We start from the raw sequence: 22,358 nt of genomic DNA on the forward strand, positions 1-22,358 counted from the left end.
ACAAAGTGCACCCTGATCGAGTTCAACATACAGTAGATGAGGCATACAGCTGGCCCATGCCCTGAAATTTCAATGCAAAATAAAGAAATTATTCAGTCTTGTATGTACAGATACCCAAGTATTTATTGGTGTGTTTGAAGCACAAATACACATCAAAAACTATGAGAAACATATATATTTTTTCACTCTTCATGCGACTGCAGAACACAAAGACACACACTGACTTTGAACTGAGCGTCTGTAGATAGAGCCCATCTGTTTTTATAAGCCTGTACAATATGCAGCACTGCTGATATTGCCTGCAAACGCCCTCTGAGTTGTTATCCAGTGATCGCCCCATCTGTCTCTGGTGCATATTTGGCACAGTCTCTGTTGTTTAGTGTTGACTTTCTGTTATTACAAACCCCATTTGTCCTTCATACTAACACATAGAATCAGAACTTGGACAACTGGCACATCATCACTTTCAACAATTAAAAACAAAATGACAAGAACATGGAAAATGATTTCCACATTTTGCTGGTGTGCAGATCCTTATCGTGGCTTCTCGCATAAACCCTGCAAGTGAAGGTTGGATGTTACCGTCGCTTCTCCAGAGGAATCTCCTGTTCCAGGTAACGGTCGTCCACAACACTGCTATAGCTTTGCTCTCATGGCCAGTCTTCACATCCATGGCTGATGCTTTTAACCCCTGAAAAGGGACAGTCTGAAAACCACCTGTAGAGGGCAGCAGCTCAGCATTCCTTTCTGGTCTTCACAACCTTACTGGCATACTTGATAGGGATCCCCCAGCGTCTCATTAGGTAGACATCAAACACATAGGCCACCCCTGGCTCCAGGCCTCCAATCACAGCTGTAGTCACTGCCCTTTGAGGATTCAGCTCCTGGAAATACTTGCAGAGGACCCTCTCAGTATCAGAGCGGGACTCCGGCCCCAGACATGGTGCTGTTGGCGCCTTTTTGTCAAGCAATCCAACTTTTCTGCGGTAAACACAGTAGAGACTTCTCTCCTCTGTGCCCATCCAGGCCAGCGTGACGCTGTTGCAACCACGCAGTCGGTTGAATGATTTTATCTGCAGGGTGGTGGGCAGAGATGGGACTCCTCTGCGGTGGTAGGCTGAAGACACCTGCATTTTGACTGAGGCCATGAGACCTCCAGGCAGAGCAGTGGACATGTGGGATGAGGTGGTTCCTTCTCTCTCCAAATGGATGAGATATGAAGGACTCCCATTGAGCCAAATGTGCACCAAATCTCCTGTCACAGCCTGTGAGGTCAAAATCTGACTTTTACTTGACACGGTCACCTTGATCTTTTCATCTCTGCCACAACTTTGCAGGGTCAGGAGGCCGCTCTGCTGCAGGCCCCGAGGACGAAAAGTAAAGAACTGTTCTGACTTGGAGCCTCTATCATTGAAGCTTACCCACCTTAGCTCCCCCTCTCTCAGAGTGGTGATTGCTGCTTGCGCCTCTTCATGTGTTCGGACGAATGTCCCCCAATAAGCTACGCTGGTCCTGTTTGTCCTGTCAATCACAAAGACATCAAAGTAATACTGTGTGTCAGGCAGGAGCTCGGAGATGGTGCAGACATTCTCTGTCCCCTGGCACACACAATGGAGATCATCAGAGGAGGTAGAAGGTGGACTGTGTGCTTCGGAGTCCCACTGCTGCCACCACCACTCGTTTAACATGGGCCAAACAGTCTCTTCCCCTTTCTTTGCTTTCTTTCCTTGCCCCTGGTCTTTCTCCTTCCTCCTGCTCTCTCGTGCAGCACAGAGATTGGGGTAGTTTTGCTGAGAGTTGACGAAAACACAGTAGTTATAACTTTTCTGTGTGTGTGTGTGGCTGGTTATGGAAGCACTGGGCACCCAGCTGAGAGTGACACTGGTCATCCCAACACCTAAGGTGTGAACACGGGGGTCTGCTGGCAGCATAGGGAAGGTGCCAGATGGCTCCGGACCTTCATGGAGGTACACTGTGGCTCTGGTGTTCTGCAGTTTGGATCGCAGCCTCATGATGTAGATGGAAGCGTGGGGGTGGGAAGGACCCCTGTAGGCGTCATCTGTGTGGCCTGTAAAGCTGTGCATTTTCTCCTCAGTTCCTGGTCCTTGCCACCAGACCTCAGGGCTACTCTTCTTGGTGCTCCCTAACAGATCACATCAGGAACTTATTAAAATAATATTATTAAGTTCTTCAGTAATATAGCAAACAAAATAAATATATCTGTTCAAGTAATACCATTAGTAGGCTCCAGTATTTTAAATTTGGAAACGTTTTTGCCATCAACGCAGCCTTTCCTCTGATTTCAGTATTTATGCTAGGCTGAGCTAAGCTAATGCTGTGCTAATCCTCTTGCACAGTTGGCACATTCAGGAGAGGCTAATGAGTTCACATTTAACAGCAAAATAAAAGAGAGGCCAGATGTATTATTCATTGAGGGTTTATTTTAGTTTATGTGGCTTTTCTATAACATGCTGGGTGAAGACGAGTTGGAGGAAGCCTTCTGATCATAAGCGCCAATTATTCCAAGATACCCAATTGCTGCAGAAACCATTGCATTTAAATTTGAATTTGTCCCTAATTCAGTTAAAATCACCAGCATATGATGTGATAGAATTATAACGTCCCATGGCCCCTCTGTCATACACTGGGCTCATACTGGTAGAACTGGCCATTACACAAGCAGAAACCCCAGTTGTTGTCCCAGTTCATCTGGAAAAGACATGGCTCCTCAAATGAGACCAAATGTGTCAGAATCAAAGTGAATAATTTAGTCTGGTGATGAGGACCATGAGCTCAGCCTCTGAATGATTAATGTGTCATTTTATAACTTTATCGTCTTACTTTACTCTCTAGAGAAGCTTGTTAGTTAAGTTGGAAAAGTATTTGTGGAGCACTCCAGAACATTTGTTTCACCCAGGATATTTGGGGTCACTTCAGGTCGGAAGTTTTATGAGTTTGCATTTAGCTTCTAACCCTGATTTTTATTTTTTGTATTTCTTTGGTTACAAGTTTATCCTGACCATCTTTATGGATTAAAAAAAAATGACCATAATAATAAAATAAAAAAACTGTGTGTTTGGAAAAAAGAAAGTGATATACGTATATATGTACATATATATAAATAAATAAATAAATAACTCTTGTATCTTATATGAGCTCACTCTTGTTTTGCTGCTAATTTAACTCAAATGTCTTTTTGTGGAAACTTTGCCCTCTGCTTAATCTGTATCTGATATGTGCAACGATAATATCTAATTGATCTTCTAGGCTGAGCCGGATTAATTGATGATCGCCAGGCAGGCGAGGATATCTGGAGGTGCAGATTCTGATTGGTATAGTTGGCTCACATTGCATCTTGAAGGGTTTGTCCTTCAGGGTGCGGGCAGACAGGCTCCATTCAATTGTGGGGCCACAGGGGCTGACGGTCACAGACATTGCTGAGGCCTTCTTCTTCAGGGTGAAGTATAGCCTGTAGAGGAGGCAGGAAAGATAACCAGTCAGAAGTAGCCCAGTCAAGGATGTGGTCAGAAACATAACAGTGCCTGATTCAGCAGCAGAGCGATGGATGATAAGAAACTTATCTTTCCATGCAACATCCTTTTAGCTCATGGAAGATTTGCTGATGTTGGGAGCTGCTTTTCTTTCTTTCTACAGTTTTTAATGCCACAGCTTTTTGAAGCATCTGTGAATCCTATTTGCCTGCAGGCTGATTGGAGGTTTGATAGCAGATCAGGAGAGGTGACCTGGGGCTCACATGACAGGTTTCAGATGGATATCTGCCTGTTGGGAGCATGCTCGGCATAAAATCTGATGTAATTGGATGTTTAACAGATTTGCATACTAAAGGATATCTAACATTGACAGGATGATGGTTCAGTCTAGTTTAAATTCTGTCACTCATGAGTCAGTTTCCCTCTGTCTAACATGTGAACAACAGAAATCTTCCTGTTTTGAAAACGTGTTCTGCTTCATCGAGTGTCTGCAGAGAGTTCCTCAGTGGAAATTGGGCATTGACTGAATGAGGTTTTGGTAATAAATATTTGAGCTGGTGTCTTGTGAGCACCATTATTCTTGATTCTGTGCAGATGGCCTTCATTTCCGAACAGATGTGCAACACTGGGCACTCTCATGGGTGCTTTACAGCTTATTTAGCAGAATGATTTAAATCCTTCCTCTGGTCATTCACTGTGTTGCTGAAGAACGCAAGCCATAATGTCGTCAATGGTCTCTGCTTTCCTTTTGTCTGCGGTGCTGGAATCAGTGCCTGTGGTTCTGACTCAAAACTGAAGTGAAAAGAAAATGTGAATGTGATGAGAAGACCTTAAGTTTGGGTCTTAACTAGCTAAGAAACAGCCCTCATGCTGTTTATTTGTAATACTTTTGTACTTTCATGGTAAGGAACAGCCGATGTTTGGAAATAATCATTGGAGTCAACCCATATTTAGCTTAGCTAGCTAACCTTAGTAGCATGCAGCGCTTCTACTCAGATCGAGCAACCACAAATTGTGGGTATTTACCTTTTATCAATTTTCAATTAAAACAGTAGTGTAAAGACAATCCAAAAGAAAAATACATTATGTGATTTACAGCAAAGCAAATTGGTCCAATCCTGAGGTTTTATGAAATATAAAATAAATTAATAAATAAAATAAATATTTGCTGGTTTGGCTCAGTTAAGGGAACTATGCTGTCTGTTTGTTTCTGCAGATGGAAGATAAGCTGCAAATATTACCAGATACAACAACAAACCCAAAGCAAAAAGTTTGAAGGATCTTTTCCTGCGATGAGTCGTGACGTTATGGTTTTTGTGTTGGGGTTCAGGGTTGTTTTTTTCCTCCAGGGGGCGTGGAGGAGCTCGATTGGCGGCAGCTGGCGCTGCAGGCAGACGCACCTGTGGGCAATTAACATCTGGTCGCCTACTTAAGGAGGGAGCGTCTGCCCATCAGCGCCAGAGTGTTGTGTGTGTTTTGTAGATTGGTGGTGGGAGTGTTGTGGCTTCCCTGGTCCGTCTTCCCTGCACATTTGAGGTCTTCATGTTGTTTGCTGGACCTGGGTGGTGCAGAGCCTGTCTCCTGAGTTCTCTGCAGTACAGGGGGACTGCTTCTGTTCTAGGACTCACTTGGGACCTGTAAAGCGCTGACGCTGACTCTCGATCTCCCTGCAGTCCAGGAGGACTGCTTCTGTCTTCTGTGTCTCTCCGGCACGTTTGAGGTCTTCATGCCGTTTGCTGGGCTGGTGAGCGTGCCGCGCCGGACTCCCGAGATCTCTGCAGTCCAGGGGGACTGCTTCTGGTTGAGGACTCACTGGTGGACCTGTGAAGGGTAGATGCTGACTCCCGAGCTCCCTGCAGTCCCGGAAGACTGCCTCTGTCTTTTTGTGTGTTCCCCTGACAGTAAAACTCATTCAGACCATTTTACCACTGTCCTGGCCTGCTCTCGGATTCTGTTCAACCCTCACCTGTTACATTTCTCACAATGAATCATTTTCTATCCCTAACTTCTCCCCATGAGAAACAGTTTATATGTGAGAATTTGGATATGAGCCTGAACCCAACAAGCCTGTTGAAGACCAGAGACCTCCAGTGAATTATTCATTGTTCCCAGACTTTATTTGCTGGAGTGGTTGCCCAGCCTATTTCTGTCTTATTGTTTTACTCCCACAGCTTAATTGACTCAAGTAGCCCTTCATTCAGGCTGCCTGCCTCATTTGAAGGGCTTTTCTATCCCAGCTGTCATTTGTTATTTTAAAGATATAGAAGTTTTTTTTTTTTCCCACTTTTGTATGATTGGCTAAATATTAACACCAACAATCTAGAAGTCTTCAGTTTTATAGCCTTCATGGTGTCTTATGTGTTTTCTTACTCATGAAATTGACTGTAACATCAGTCAGTTTTAGAGTAATTTTCCAGTACTATATGAAGTAATTAGAGATGGGGTGAGCTAATGTCGCTGCAAGATCTTAGTGGATTGAATTACATAAATATATAAATGGATCATCCACTTTTGATGATCGTGTGTATGCAGGCACTGCAGTTTTCCATAAAGATTTACTATTATCACAAAATATAATATTAAACTCATCAAGGATAATTTGTATGGTTCAACTTACCTGCGAGTGCGTCCTTTAGGAAGAGTTATGGGGGTGATTTTTCCCTCCTGGACCCATGTGGTGGGACGAAGAGGCACCTCATTCTCAGGCGCCGGGGCCAAGTGTACCTGCAGCCACCAGGAGCCACAAACCAGTGTGAAAAGGCACCAGGACATGGGCACCGGAGCCATTTCTGATAGTCTTTGATCTTTCAGGGTCACCACGTCAGCGTCTGAAAACATATGATGGTAGGTCAGAGTGGCGCTGGCAGCCTGTTGGAGACCACACACTCACATTTAACCACACGCTAAAGAGCTGCAGCCCCTGCTGATTCACTGATATGATGGAACGTCCTGTGGTATTCAGAGAGAATTATTCATGGTCGGGAAAGAAATCAGCACCCTGTAACTCTGGGGTGTGTGTGTGCCTGTTCGTGTGTAGCACAGCTTCACAGCCGCTTCACAAACCACTCATTTTGCAAAGTGTGAGCCTGATAACATCAGTCGGAAGTCGCCTTCTTCACGACTGCACTCCTCTTGTATGGCACTTTGAGATCTGTCCTGCAAAATATCTGTAAAATTATCTTTAGCTGAAAAAATAATAATGGAGCTGTCAAATCCAATCATGCCGTTATCATAACTGCGATGCACAGGGGGAAACCACATTGTTTCCTTTAGTCTATGCTCATTGGCTCCAATTGTGCAAGTTTCTATAAGGAGATGCTGTTGTGATTCAACATCCACAGGATGATTACAGATTTCAGTGTTGTGCTTTGTCCTCAGATAAAACACCTTTGTTCAAAGTCAAACAGTTTTTTACAGACAACCCCCCTCTAACAAGGTGTGCTGTGCAGAGCTGTGCCCTAAAGATCAGATGACACCACAGTGGGACCATGAAGACAAGCGTACATCTGAGCCTTTTGGGCCCTGACGCGCTTCCAGATCCAAATTCACAAACTGTCACGCAGCTACAAAGTGGCGCTGCTCATTATTCCTGCGCAGAGAGAACGAGCGACGCGTAAAGCTCTAACTGGGAGCCGTGCAGGGGAAGAGACAGATTGAATTTGTGTGCTGGGGGGTGTAGGAGGAAGGGAGGGCTGTGGAGTAATTACAGGCAAGAAAACAGAGAGGGGGGAGAGGAGAAAGTGCGACAGGGGGATGAATCAGAGGAGGAAAAAAAACCATTGGAGGATTCGGCGCATTAGTTGTGGTGGATGTTAGCAGACGGCTGCACGACCCCGTGCCCCGCACCCCCCATTCATTCTCTGTAAAGATGAAGACATGAAAAAGGGCAGCTTGTCTTTTCAAAATGAGTCTCCAGATGAAATATGCATGTGGCTCCTCAGCAAATTATAGCCAATAGAATTTTCATAAATCTTAAAAAAGGCTGGGTCTTACGGAGAGAGGGAGCGCGGTGAAGTTAACGACCAGCCTCTATAAATAAATACTGACTCCCCTCTAAACACAGCAGCTCAGGACTTTGATGGTCAGAGCTTTATTTCTCTTTTTGATGAGGTTCCTCCCAGGACTTTATTTATTCTGGATACTGTTTAGGATTTAATTAAGAGTGCTTGAACCCTTCTCTCTGTCTCTGTCTCTGTCTCTGTCTCTGTCTCTCTCATTCTCTCATTGTGTCCTTGTCTTTGTTTGAGCTCCTCATTTCATTTGGTCCGCTGATTCAGAAGTTGATGCAGGTTTCAGAGGGAGGGATACATTGTATCGGCTATCTGGTATCTGCCTGTGCTCTAGCAGGACCATCTGCCTTCTGTTATCTGTGGGCAGGGGCAGATTAAATGGCATGGGGGTGGTCCCTGCAGGATCTGTTGTCCCCTCAAACTGTGACTGGCTGGGAGGCTTGATGGCATGATGGCAGGGTATCATGAAGTGGAGATATGATTTTACTGGATCGCCACATTTGCATTTAAATGAAGTGCCTTTTCTTTTATCGTCTGTTCTCAAAGCTGTGTGCAAGCCATCTTTTCCTGCCTCACTTCTGTCATTTTAAATCCTTCCTTCCTCTTTCATATGGCTCTTCTCAGCCTTTTCCAAGTCAACAGACTCATCGATAGAATACAGGCGGGTGTTATCGGCCAACATGCAAGAACGTGTTGCAATGATGGTGAAAGTGAGCCTGCTGAGACAAACCTGCTGAACTCATCTTTAAAAGTTGACACGGAACCCACACGCACACATTTACTCACCTGCTCTACAAGGACAAGCACAGCCATGCACGGATGCAAATCTCTTACCTGCAGCACAGAGAGGGATGGGATCAAATTGAGAGAGGGATGACAGCCAGGGATGATGCTCCTCTCACTCCTTCGTCCCTCACAGAGTTCTGTCGCTCAATCCTTCACTTCAGGTGTCTGTTTAGGTCTCCCAGCTCAACCAGCTCTCCCAGTACTAACTCCACATGGACTTCTCTTCTCTTCTCTTCTCTTCTCTTCTCTTCTCTTCTCTTCTCTTCTCTTCTCTTCTCTCGCTCACTTGCAATTCAAATGGGCTCATGTGTGATTGTGTGCGTTTGGGTGCAATCTGAGAGTGAGGGAGCGAGTGGGTGAGTGAGGTCGCTGAATGGGGGTGGTGAGAGAGAGACAGAGAGAGAGAGGATGGGTGAGAGGAGGGAGAGAGAGAGCACTAATGTAAAACTTAAATACATTAACTGTTCTCTGGCTGCTGTGAAAGCATCTGTATTTTTTGGGGGGGTAGGGTTGCTGACTGGAATGGAAGAGCATCTTCATACATTCTAGCAGGTTCTTTGAACACATTACAATGACAGTAACTGATGTCAGCCATTTTACAGCACTACTACATGACGACAGACACTAAAACACGCTTTCCATTTATTTGGCCTTAGAATAATTCACAGTAAATATAAGACCTTTTAACGTCATTTACAAAGGATGAAGTATGAAAACAAATATATTGTTGCAAGTCTCGGGCTTGGTCTGCTCTCATGTTCTTATCAAACCTGTGCTGTAGGAAGAGTGAGCTCATAATAGTGATTCTGTTTTCACACACGTCCTCCACGTATAGGTCAAGTGTAATTCTCACAGGTCTGGGGGGGTGTCTCTCATCTCCACACAATGGTGGGCCTCATGTTGCTTCTGGGCTGTTTAATCAATAACATGAGGGAGCTGCTCTGTGCACGCTCCCCCTGCACGTTCACTCATGAGGCCTTTCTCACCCATTCAGCAGGTACTTCAGAGCAGGACTATCGAGGTCACTCTGAATGGAATCTACTCCTCCCTGAGGGAATATTGTCTGACCACACACACACACACACACCACACACCACACACACACACACACTACACACCACACACACACGCACACACCACACACACACCACACACACACACACACACTTTCCAGATCACTTTAAAGAAGAATAAAAAGGTTTCACTCCTAATAAACGTGTCAGCTCTGCAGCCTTCAGAGCCTTTAGAGCCGCTGGACTCTCTTTGAAACTTTCTCTGTTTGGCCCACTTTAGAGTCCCAGAAAAGTTGTGAAAGTCGGTGCACTGGCTGAGGGTGATATGCCTGCTCCTTTTGAAGATTGGTCAGTGATTAACCTCGCAGAGATTAGCACAGATGTACATCCTACAGCATTTTATAATGCTTTTGTCTGTGGGGACGAGATGATTTTAGAATCACACCAACGTCTCAAACTTTCAGCATCTGTCTGACATCTATCACAGCTGGAAATGATGGATGGCACATGCTCACACAGCTTGCACATTCAACTGCTCCCTGGTTCTCCGCCATCTTGACTGGCCTCAATATTTCTTTTGAGCCCACAGCTCCACTCCTCGTGTGTTGCATTTCATAATTTATCAACAGTTGCTTGACCAAGTCCTTCTGCACAGAAGGTAACAGAAAATTTTCTTTAGGCTTAAATGCACACAAGGAAACTGCAAGTCTGGCTGTTATTAGAAGCAAGCCTATAGTAGCATAGAAGAGAGAGAGAGAGAAAAAGAGAGGATGTGAAAATGAGAGAGATTGATGGTGAGGAGATGGGGTGTGAGGGGGGGGGGTGTGCTGGCTCACGACGAGTTAACGGCAATATTTATTTTTAACATGTCATCACCATCTGCTCCTGAGCTGTCAGTCACTGTGTGTGTGTGTGTGTGTGTGTGTGTGTGTGTGTGTGTGTGTGTGTGTGTGTGTGTGTGAGAGAGAGAGAGAGAGAGAGAGAGAGAGAGAGAGAGAGTTAAGATCAGACCATCAGGGGCCACAGGAGGACAATGGAGGTGAGGTTAATATTCAAATGAGATGGGAAAGGTGGACAAATCTGCACCCACCCTGTCTGTTTAGGGGTGGGGGGTTGGGGTAGGGAGAGGTTAATGGAGAGATGTTGAAAAAACCTTGTTCAGAGGTAACCTGGAAATCCCACACAAAGAAAGATTGATGGTTGAGGAGGGAGGAGGTGTTTAAGCTGTGCCAGACCACCCGGGTGGCTCCAACAGCTCAATTTTGGTTATTTGTTTTGTTCTTGTTTCCTGAAAAGGTGGAGAATTGTGGGACAGATGTTTGCTGGTGGACAGAAGACTTGTGATGATGTCCAGTCTCTTGAGAACTGGGGCAGTCAGCTGTCTTCAAAGTCCCGTCTGCGCTCAATCTGTATGTCATACACAGAAATGCCTCCTTCATCTTCTCTGTCACCCCATCATCCTGCAGGCATAATAAATTTGATGCTAATTAAAAGCCAGAGAGCCACAGAGTTGGAATCCTATTGATCTGTCAGCCTGAACAAGTTAATCCAAAAACAGAAGCAAGCAGAAACCAGAGGAGGGACAGAGATAGAAAAGACAGAAGGAGACAGAGGGGGAACATGTTTTAAGACCAGAATTCACACTTTTTCTTGCATTTTTTAATGTCTTCAGCTGTTCTCTGTCTCTCTCTTTCTCTCTCTCCATCCTTCCCTCTCTTTTTCCCTCCACTCCCTCCCTCTCTCTCCTCCTGTCTCTCCCCCTCCCTCCATCTCTCTACCTTCTCAGTCTTTTCCTCATTTCTGATCCATTTTTTATGTATTACTCTCTACTCCCATTTTCAGTGCATTACCTCCTCCCATATCTAAACACACTTTAGACTGCTCCCCTCTTTCACTCGTCCACTGTCCTCTCCTCTCCCTTCTTTGTGGGACATTATGATGCATCTTCTGCCTTCACCCATTCTCATGATCTCTTTGGTTCTCTTCTCTGGTTACGTCCTCTTCTCCTTCAGCTCTTTCTTTGTCTCTACTCTCATCACATACATCGACCTCATCAGCCTCTGAGCCTCTTCTGTCAGTCTGCTAAGTAGAAAATGTCCAAGTGCTGTCTTGTTTTTGACAGTTGTGATCAAAGTCATTAGCAGTAACGTTACTCAGTCCATTCAGAACACGCAGCTCCAGACTTCAGTCCATCTTAGAGGCGGTATTCTTGACTTCAGGACACAGTTTCTGGGAGCCCATCCTCACTGCTGGTGAGGAAACGGAAACTCATTTCACTAAATTCACAGACTGTATTTCATTTAGTCTTTGGTTCCCAATAAAACTCCCTCTGACTATCATAAAACTGTGAAACCAGGCCTCCGTTTGATCCACCAGACAGGTCATCCAATCCTGCAGGGTCACCTTCTTGTTCCTGTTATGGTCACATGACCTGTAAACACAGCCCAGTTGGCTGAGGGAGGTCAGAACCATCCATTCATCTCCCCCATATGAGTCTGGAGGGTACTGCTTCCATTTGTGTGCGTCCATGAGCAGCGGGACACCCAGTAGGTAATAAACATTATCATTGCTGGGAATGGCTTGACATTGAAGCAGCCAGCGTTACTCCCACAAAACCTGTCACTGCAGACTGGCAGAGAAAAAGAGGGGGAGGACAGATCATCAGACACAGGATGAAATGAAAGGAGGACACCATGAGACGGGTGAAAGTGAGTTGAGTGAGTGCTGTGGTGGTGTTTGTGGAGAACAGTCCAGTCGAATCTGGAGGAAACCAGTCAAGAGGAAGAAGAAACCCTCCAGTATAGAGGAGGGTAAATGGTGGAAAGAGGGAATGGTCATGTGACTGGAGAGAAGTTGTTAGAGGAAGTGGATGTTGGCTTGGCTGAATGTATGGAGGGCCTGCAGAGAGAACAGCATGGTGGGTGGTGCATCGAGGCCTCAGAGCAGAGCTCAAACATCCCAATGTCACAATTTTAACCCTCCATGTTTCTGCTAGCTCAGCTGCAGGAGGTTCATATAAGAGCCGTTGTGTTGCCCACATGTTCACAAATACGCAGCAGAGTGGTAGCAGTGGGTTTGAGGGTGTCATGTTATCATGCTGCTCTATATTCAGAGGGGCAAATGTGTCAAAACTGAATTAATAGGATGTGAACCAGGAATTAAACCCAGCAGTGTTACTCACTGTACTGATGCTGTAGAGAGCAGCTTTTGCTTCATAAATTTCAACTCGTAAAAGTGTCATTTTCGATTGGACCCGTCTGAATGAAAGGGGAGCTCTCATTAATCCAGATTAAATAACTCGTAACAGAGATAAACAGAAGTTTCCAAACAACTGGATATCATTTGTCATATTGATAAAACGCACGAGTCTCTTAATCTTAATACTCCTGGAGGGCAAAAGGTGAAGGTAGATATGAGCTCATCCCTTTCCTCATCATCGCTCTTAATAATTTAGTGAGTATTGACCCCATCCTATTTATATGTGTGGGCTGTTGAGGTCTGGCTCTCTGTGTAACCACACAAGTTAAAACTTGCCACTAAAGGATTTGTGTTAATATAGATTTTAACTCAACTGAAATGAAATACTACCATACCAGCATGAAGTTGGAGTCTGGTGTTCAGTTGGTGGGTAGAGCTGGGTCATAATAATCTAGAGTATATTATATCACTCATGTTATACATCTCTATATTTTTTGACTTTTGTATTTAGGGGCATTTATTGGCAGAAAATGATACATGGTCCAAATACCAAAACAGTGTCCTGTGTTTCAGACTTTAAATAATGAAATAAAACAAGATGTTATTACTTTTTACACAACATGGTAGAAATACTTGGTGGAATAACAACATTCATGCATTTTTGTTGATACAGACACAGCAGCATCATGACTGACCCTATGTGACTGAGGCAGCGCTGGGATGGAGGACCAGGTGAGTAGGACTTCCCCACACTGAGGAGCAGAAACCAGTCCAGCAGACGGTATAAAAACCGGTTAAGCTCCTCGGTGTATTTATCCTCCGAAAGGCAAAATGCTTTACATTGTCGCCCCCAGACGGAATATGTCAGCTAATGCATGTAAGGACACAACGTTCAAATGAACTGCTGGACATTTTCTCTTGAACTTTGTCATTTTAATTTTTCTGTCAAAATTTCGCTGGGTATTCATGGAACTTTTGTTGTGTAGAATTTTGGGCTCAAATATTATGGGCCCAAATGTCTGACAAACAAAGGATCAAAGAAACTTTTTCAGGGGCCTAAGCTTTGGTTCTAAGCAACATACAATATAACCTCTAGATTACGCAGTGTTGCATCTCCACTTTAATACTTATATTAGGTTCAACCAGTCAGCAACCATGGAAAGAAATACAAACTGCATCAAGGTGAGATCCAACAAATCTAGATTTTCTGCCTGTGCCTCAAATGCAATATCTCATGAAAAAATATATACGCAGAAGTACCGTTGCTGTTTGAATTGTCCAGTGTTTAGATGTTTCAAATTTTCAGGCACATCAAATGTTAACACAAGTGGGATTTAAAAAAGATATATTTTTTTATCAAATGTGATTATCTTCACATCTTGGTGTCTCTCTGGGTCATGGTGATAACCTTTAATTTATGAAGAGATTATCAATGCTTTAAGAACTTTACAGTGGTATAAAGTGATCATCTTTGACCTGTTTTTATAACAGACAGAACTCTGTTCATCTCCACAAAAAAGCTATTAGTGAATAATATGTGTAAATGTGCAACGAATGGCTTAATGTGTTAGGTCATTTTATGGGGACACGACAGAAGTGTACAAAAAGAGAGCTGACCTGGCTAATCTAAGCCCTTTATAATCTGCTTCTGTGTCTTTCCTCTCTCACTCCACTATTGTCAGGCTGAGAAGATGAGACGACAGAAGGAGTACGCAAATGTGATCTGTGAGCAGAATAAGAAAATAAATAAGAAATCTTTCATCCCAACCAAGGAGCTGAAAGACAACGAGAAAGAAGTTCGCAGGATGAAGGTGTGTGTATGTGTGTGTGTGTGTGTGTGTGTGTGTGTGTGTGTGTGTGTGTGTTCTAAAATACAGAAATACTGCTGAGACAGAGCAAAGAATGTTTTCACCTGTAAGTGTGTGATGTGACCACGTACCATCAAGCAGGAATCTGTAGCTCAGCCAGCCTTCAGCATCACCACTGTGTTGTTGCCCAGCAGTGGGAGGTTCAACCCAAATACCATCAGGGAAAGTTGGAAAGAACCTTGAAAAGAGTTCAAGCTTTAATTCAACTGAGCCAAGACAAGCTGCTGAATTTAACTGTTTCTTTACCTTCTGATTCACAAATGAATCACTTGAGGTTTGAAACTGTTAACTTTCTTCACTGGTTTGTCTTAATTGGAAAAGTGTTTTGAGTGCAGGACAATTGAGCATGTCTGTTAAAGCGATCATTGGAGACATGTGACACAGCATCATCAGCATTGTCCAAATGAGTCAACAATTGATTTTAAATCAATTACTTCTGCTGTCTCATTTTCTAAGCCTGACGATGGTGATTTTAAATCAATTGTTGGTTTTTACTTCCATCTTTCTCAAGTTGTTGAACACTCATCTATAAAGCCTAAAGCCTCAGAGAATTTAGAGCTCTTTCTAAATTCTCAGAGGCTTTTATCCCAACAGGTCGCTCAGCTCAACAGAGGAGAGAACCAGCAGGACCTGTCCTTCAGCCTGTCTCATTTACCTGAACAGCTCCAAGTCCCAGAGATGAGAGCTGAACTCAGAGACAGTCAGACGTCTCTGTCCGCAACCTCAGCACAGCCTTTAGTCCATACCAGAATTAGCAGACACCTGACTCAACAAGAGGACAATCAACTTTTCCTCCAAGACCAGGAGCACATTCCAACAGGAAGGTAATGCATCATCATCATCATCATCATCATCATCATCATCAGCATCATCAGCATCATCAGCATCATCAGCATCATCATCAACCAGGAAACTGCTCTATATGTGTGATCTAGGTGTAATAAATCGCACCGCTGTCTTTCTTGTTAATTTGTTTTAGGTCAGCAGTCATCCCAGCAACATACGAGGTGCTGCCACCCACAGTGGGGCCCCTAAGGGGAACGGATGCTGATCAGAATCCAAACACAGCCTCTGATGGTTACTTAGTTTGGATGAAGAAAAAGCAACAGTCTCTGATTCAATCGGCAATAAAGGTTTGTTTATGAAGCTCTGCGTGAGAAAGTGACCCTGATATCAAAATCATCAGATGCTCTCCATGTTTGAGTAAAACCAGCCATTTTCATTTCATCAGACAAACTAATGACAGCATGGTTCCCAAATTCCAATTAAAACCTTTTGTATTTAGGGGCATTCATTGGCAGAAAATGATACATGGTCCAAATACTGAAATAGGTCCAGCGTTTCAGACCTTAAACAATAAACTAAAGCAAGTTGTTATTTCTTTTTAAACAACACAGTAGTAATACTTGGTGGAATAACAGCATTCATGCATCTTGGCCTGTTCAGGCTTTGACATGCTGTCGGGGACCAACCAGCCTTAATGTTCTCCAGCCATGAGAAATCTGGTGGTGGAGCAGTTAGACACAACAGAAGGTTGTAAAGGGAGAGCTGGCTGGGTTTATTTAACCATCTATTATAATCTGCTTCACTCGTTCACCATTGTCAGGCTGAGAAGATGAGACGACAGAAGGAAAATGCAAAAGTGATCTGTGAGCAGAACAAGAAGATAAATGAGAAAGCCTTTGTCCCAACCAAGGAGTCGAAAGACAAGAAAGAAGTTCCCAGGATGAAGGTGTGTGCGTTTGTGTGTGTGTCTGTGTGTGCGGGTGTGCAGAATATCAAGTCTGTTGTATTCTGCCTTATCTATTTGACTGTTTCCCAAGTTAGTGATTGACAGATAAAGTTGTTAATAGGTTCCCTGGATTCCTAATTCAACTACAAGAGTATTTAGTGACAAAGATGGTCACAGAGTCACAGTGATCATTTCACAACCTCTTCCTGGTTTAAACTGTGTTGCTACTGTAGCTGTTCCATCTTAAAGGGCTCTTGTATCCCAACAGGACGCTCAGCTCAACCGAGGAGAGAACCAGCAGGACCTGTCCTTCAGCCTGTATCATTTACCTAAACAGCTCCAAGTCCCAGAGATGAGAGCTGAGCTCAAAGACACTCAGACGTCTCTATCCACAACCTCAGCACAGCCTTTAGTCCATACCAGAATAAGCAGACACCTGACTCAACAAGAGGACAATCAACTTTTCCTCCAAGACCAGGAGCGCAGTCCAACAGGAAGGTAACGCATCATCACCATCACCATCATCACCATCGACATCATCATCATCATCATCATCATCTTCATCATCATCCAGGAAGCTGCTTTCTGTGTGTGATCTAGGTGTAATAAATCAGTTCACCGATGTCTTTCTTGCTCAATTGTTTGACATAAATGTGTTTTAGGTCAGCTGCCATCCCAGCAAAATATGAGGTGCTGCCTCCCACAGAGGGGCCCCTGAGGAGAATGGATGCTGAGCAGATTCCAAACACAGCCTCTGATGGTCACCTGGTTCAGGTGGGGAATGAGCAGCAGTTCAACACCAGTAAAGTCCAGGAGCAGAACAAGAAAATCAAAAAGAGACCCTTCAAAGCAACCACGAAGCCAAAGAACAAAGATGTTCCCAGAATGAAGGTGTGCGTGTGTGTGTATGTATATGTGTACACTTACATAAATTTGCTTATGACTGCTCAGAATAAGAAAGTTTTAGAGGAAGAAAAGCAAGTTTACAGTTTGCAAGTGTATGATGTCACCATGCAGCGGCCCTGTAGACACTTGAGATTGTGAGATTTATGAGATTTATGAGACAGTTGTTTCGCTACAAACATACCACATGTACATTACAGTTCAAATTTGAAGTTTTTTTTTCTTTCTCTTTCACTCAAAGACTTTGGAGTTTGTGAAGACCTTTGGTAAACCCATGGAGGGCTTGGATGTGTCCAGGTTGTCCAGACTGGATTTCCTCATAAAACAGCACATTGAGGAGAAGAGAACCATTGCACTTCTGTTCAAATGATGAGTGTGAGTCAAGAATGAGTCGAGGACAGTTCAGGCATTCTGATTCACTAAATGGAGGCTGCAACATATCTCGTTATTGTGCTGCTAAATTAGCCGTCGTACTGATTTTAAGAGAAAAAAAAAATCTGTTGGAAACTGGGCTGAGAAGCAGAGGGTTCTCGGTTCGAGGCCCAGTACAGACAAATCAAGGAAGGGGAAAATTCCAAAACACCTTCAGAGCACTGCTGAGGTACCCTTGAGCAAGGTACCGAACCCACAACGAATGATTATATGCGATGAACTGGCGAATCATCCAGGGGTGGACCTGCCTATGCCCATTGTGTGGTTATGAAGATGAATGATCTATAAATACAGTTTATATTTAATGAAGATGAATTTGCTTGAAAGCTTGTTGCAACAATTGTGAGGGATGATGGTTCCAGATTGGCCACCAAAAGAAAGAATACAACGGATTTCCTCTTAAATTCAATTACAGTTTGGACTTCAAACTGCACTTTTTCATAGTAGAAAGGTTTTTATAAGATTATTTTTGCTCCAGTTGTAAATAAAACTGAATTGACTAAAACAACATATCTTTTTTATTAGGATCTGTATCAAGCTTCATATATTACAACAAGAGTTGCAATTTAAATTTATATTGTAGTTTATGCAATTGAGGAAAAGAGTGTCTTGTGATATTATCATCCTATTTAAGTCACTTTTCATACAATTAAAAGTTGGCCTGTACAAAATATTCTTAAATATTCTCCCTCTCCCCTCCATCCATCTCTCTCCCTTCCCCCTCTCTCCCCTTCCCTCTCTCTTCCATCCATCCCCCCTCTCTCACCTCCCCCTCTCTCCATCTCCCCCCCCTCCCTCCCTCGCTCTCCCTTCTCAGTCTTTCCCTCATTTCTGATCCATTTTTTATGTATTACTCCATTACTCTGTACTCTCATTTTCAGTGCATTACCTCCTCCCCTCCCCTCTTTCACTCGTCCACTGTCCTCTCCTCTCCCTTCTTTGTGGGATATTATGATGCATCTTCTGCCTTCACCTCTTCACATGATCTCTTTGGTTCTCTTCTCTGGTTACATCCTCTTCTTCTCTAGCTCTTTCTTTGTCTTTACGCTCATCACATACATCGACCTCATCAGCCTCTGAGCCTCTTCTGTCAGTCTGCTAAGTAGAAAATGTCCAAGTGCTGTCATGTTTCTGACAGTTGTGATCAAAGTCATTAGCTGTAACGTTACTCAGTCCATTCAGAACACGCAGCGCCAGACTTCAGTCCATCTTAGAGGCGGTATTCTTGACTTCAGGACACAGTTTCTGGGAGCCCATCCTCACTGCTGGTGAGGAAACGGAAACTCATTTCACTAAATTCACAGACTGTATTTCATTTAGTCTTTGGTTCCCAATAAAACTCCCTCTGACTATCTGATGCTGTTTGTGCTTTAACAACAAAGAGTTTCCACTAGCACATAAAACTGTGAAACCAGGCCTCCGTTCGATCCACCAGACAGGTCGTTCACTGCTGCAGGGTCACCTTCTTGTTCCTGTTATGGTCACATGACCTGTAAAAACAACCCAGTTGGCTGAGGGAGGTCGGAACCATCCATTCATCTCCCCCATATGAGTCTGGAGGGTACTGCTTCCATTTGTGTGCGTCCATGAGCAGCGGGACACCCAGCAGGTAATAAACATTATCATTGCTGGGAATGGCTTGACATTGAAGCAGCCAGTGTTACTCCCACAAAACCAGTCACTGCAGACTGGCAGAGAAAAAGAGGGGGAGGACAGATACAAAAGACACAGGATGAAATGAAAGGAGGACACCATGAGACGGGTGAAAGTGAGTTGAGTGAGTGCTGTGGTGGTGTTTGTGGAGAACAGTCCAGTCGAAACTGGAGGAAACCAGTCAAGAGGAAGATGAAACCCTCCAGTGTAGAGGAGGGTAAATGGTGGAAAGAGGGAATGGTCATGTGACTGGAGAGAAAGGGTTAGAGGAAGTGGATGTTGGCTTGGCTGAATGTATGGAGGGCCTGCAGAGAGAACAGCACGGTGGGTGGTGCATCAGTGCCTCAAAGCAGAGCTCAAACATCCCAACGTGACATTTTTAACCCTCCATGTTTCAGCTAGCTCAGCTGCAGAAAGATGGAGGTTCCTATAAGAGCCAATGTGTCGCGCACACGTTGACAAATACACAGCAGAGCAGCAGCAGTGTGTTTGAAGGTGTCGTGTTATCATGCTGCTCTATATTCAGAGGGGCAAATGTGTCAAAACTGAATTAATAGGATGTGAACCAGGAATTAAACCCAGCAGTGTTACTGGGGTGGTGGGAGGTGGGTCTGACTGAAAGAAGAGCATTGCACAACTCTCCAGCGGCATCGTCCTATAAGTCATCTTCTTCAGGTCTACACGGCTCAATGTTCCATCTTTGTTCCTGTCCAACATGGTGAACCTTTCCTGAAAAACACAAAATGTAAGTGCTAATAAACCATCATTGTGCTTTGTTTGCGTTGTTGAATGTTTCAAACACAAATATCCCAAAACATATCCAAACAACTGGATATCATTTGTCGTACTGATAAAATGCTAGAATCTCTTAATCATAATACTCCTGGAGGGCAAAAGGTCAATGTAGATATGAGCTCATCCCTTTCCTCATCATCTCTCTGAATGATTTAGTAAGTACTGACCACATCGTGTATGAAGTTGGAGCATGAAGTTGGAGTCTGGTGTTCAGTTGGTGGGTAGAGCTGGGTCATAATAAGTATATTATATCACTCATGTTATATACCTCTCTATTTTTCACTTTGATACAGACACACCTGCAACAGCAGCACCATGACTGGCCCTACTCATGCAGACAATGGATACCTGAGCTAGTTGGGTCCTTTGTCTGTGGCTGAGGCAGCGCTGGGATGAAGCACCAGGTGAGTAGGACTTCCCCACACGACTCAGGAGCAGGAACCAGTTCGGGACTGCTCCAGGAGAGAATGGGACTGATTTTCCACACAGAAGTGCATAGAGGGAGGGATTTGTGGTGTTGATCAGCTCTGTGTAGCTACCTAGACAGGCTCCTCTGTGAGCCAGACCAATCCGACATCTCTTTCTGCAGGCTTCTCTGTGCAGCACACATTCATTTGCATAGGTGTTTCCCAGAACACTGCAGACTGGCGTCCCCTGGCTGAGAACATGGGCCAGTGCATGTAAGGACAGAATGTTCTGATGAACTGCTGGATCTGATAATTAAACCTTAAAATGTTTGATTTTAGTTGCATATGTTGGTCCTTACCTTGGACATGATTGTGGACAAACATATTTGGGGATCCGGACTCTATTTTTCTGAATGACCTGGCACCAAGATCCCACTGGACTGTGGCATCTCAGCAGCTCTCACAGCTTTTCTGACACACAAGGAAGTGACGGCACATTTCTCATGTCTCCAGGTTCGATGTTTTCAGCTTTAATGACTAATTGGTGAACATTCTAGGCTACGCTGGAGGTGGTTAAAAGGCAAAAATGCACTTGTGTTTGTAGAGTGTGGGATTGTGAAAATTCTGAAAACATCTTTTTAAATGTCTCCTGCATTTACAAGTCTGTGCTGCATGGACAGAACGTACATTTATTTCAGTCTTACCAGGATCGACTCTGCCAATGTAGGGTCTCAGGTTCTCTTCAGCCTGTGTTTGTTTATGCTGGCCCCGGGGTTTTTTACACGCACACGCACACACACACACATACACACACACACACACACACACTGGTCAGGAATATGTTCTATATGATACTGTTTAAATTATATATTTCCCAGGAACTTTGTAATCACTGCCAGGTCCACATCTGCCCTCAAATCCCACATCAGCTGGCAAAGAGGTGCACATATGACCCAAAATACTGGATATATTGAGCCTCCACACCATCTCTGTGTGCAGCTTTACTGTTATTCAAGATATGCAAATATGAGGGAATTATATAGTAACATTCATTTGAAGCCCAAGCAGAAGAATTAAGGTAAAGAAAAAGCATGAATTCATGGTTTCCCTGCAGGAAGAATATATTTGAAAAAGTATCACCAAAGCATGAAGCCGCTTCAAATGATGAACACAATCATTTGCAAAAGAGAATTTAAAATTATTGATTGATTGTCTTTAGATTTGATACAATCACCCACAATTCAGAAAAAAAACCCTCCACATTACCTCTGTAGCTTCTTCTGTCTGTTTACCTTCAGGTTTCTTTGTGGCTCTCTCGCTTCTTCTCCCCTTAATCTCTCTTTTTTGACCCCTCCTGCTCTACTCATCTTGCCAAAAGCCCCAAGGGAGCATCTGAAGTGACTATTATTAAAGGGGCAAAAAGGCTGAGAGAAATACTAAATGAGTGTGAAGAAGGAGAAAGGGAGTCACTCATATCGGCGCATTAGTTCCTCTCACACACTGTCTGTTATCTGCTTTAAAACTAATTGATGTTTGCATCATCAAGTGCTGCCCCGTGTGGCTGCAGTGCAGTTTTTCTCTAGGAATTCTATTAAATGTATTTTAATCTTATTTCCTTATTTCTAAATTCCTTATCCCAGTTGCTCTCATTAAGGAAGCATGCTATTCTAGTAGGCTTCTGTATGCATAAACCATCTAAGTCTTTGAAAGTTTGTACCCAAAGGATGTAGAAAATATTTTACTTTCTCACCAGAATGGGCGGGGGAGGTCATTGTCAGTCATCGGCAAATTTTGTGCATTCATACATTCAACGGTGGACTTTATCTCTTCTTATTGCCGAATAATGAGTTTTTGCTGTCATTAAGTTGCTAACAGCAGTTTTATTTCCTTGAGTATCCAACACAAAAAGATTTGATGATATTTAGTTCCTAACTGCCTTTTCATTTGATTTCCTTGGACAATGAAGGCTAAAAAATGTAAACAATTGGAAATGTAACATTTTAGGCGCTTTTATTTTCAAATGCACGGCAGGCCTGTTATGGGCCCACTCGGCCTGCAGGGGCCGCCGTC

At 43.8% G+C, this 22,358-nt stretch overlaps 2 protein-coding genes across 2 annotated transcripts; one reads left to right on the forward strand and one right to left on the reverse strand.

The window, feature by feature from the left end:
* Positions 1-105: 105 nt before the first annotated feature.
* Positions 106-9,399, reverse strand: ndnfl (neuron-derived neurotrophic factor, like). The gene is made up of 5 exons (XM_029835054.1): positions 9,141-9,399; positions 8,336-9,062; positions 6,109-6,319; positions 3,348-3,469; positions 106-2,143 (listed from the first exon to the last, which is right to left on the reverse strand). Exons 3-5 carry the CDS (start codon positions 6,276-6,278, stop codon positions 735-737), a joined length of 1,701 nt encoding a protein of 566 aa, XP_029690914.1. The 5' UTR covers positions 6,279-6,319; positions 8,336-9,062; positions 9,141-9,399; the 3' UTR covers positions 106-734.
* A 3,819-nt stretch (positions 9,400-13,218) lies between these two features.
* Positions 13,219-17,918, forward strand: LOC115249525 (uncharacterized). The gene is made up of 8 exons (XM_029835055.1): positions 13,219-13,230; positions 14,181-14,309; positions 14,961-15,190; positions 15,346-15,499; positions 15,973-16,098; positions 16,367-16,596; positions 16,761-16,989; positions 17,243-17,918. The coding sequence occupies exons 1-8, from the start codon at positions 13,219-13,221 to the stop codon at positions 17,369-17,371; spliced, it is 1,239 nt and encodes a 412-aa protein (XP_029690915.1). The 3' UTR covers positions 17,372-17,918.
* The last annotated feature ends 4,440 nt before the right edge of the window (positions 17,919-22,358 follow it).

Source organism: Takifugu rubripes, chromosome 4 (assembly GCF_901000725.2).
Source record: "Takifugu rubripes chromosome 4, fTakRub1.2, whole genome shotgun sequence".
NCBI lineage: Eukaryota > Metazoa > Chordata > Actinopteri > Tetraodontiformes > Tetraodontidae > Takifugu > Takifugu rubripes.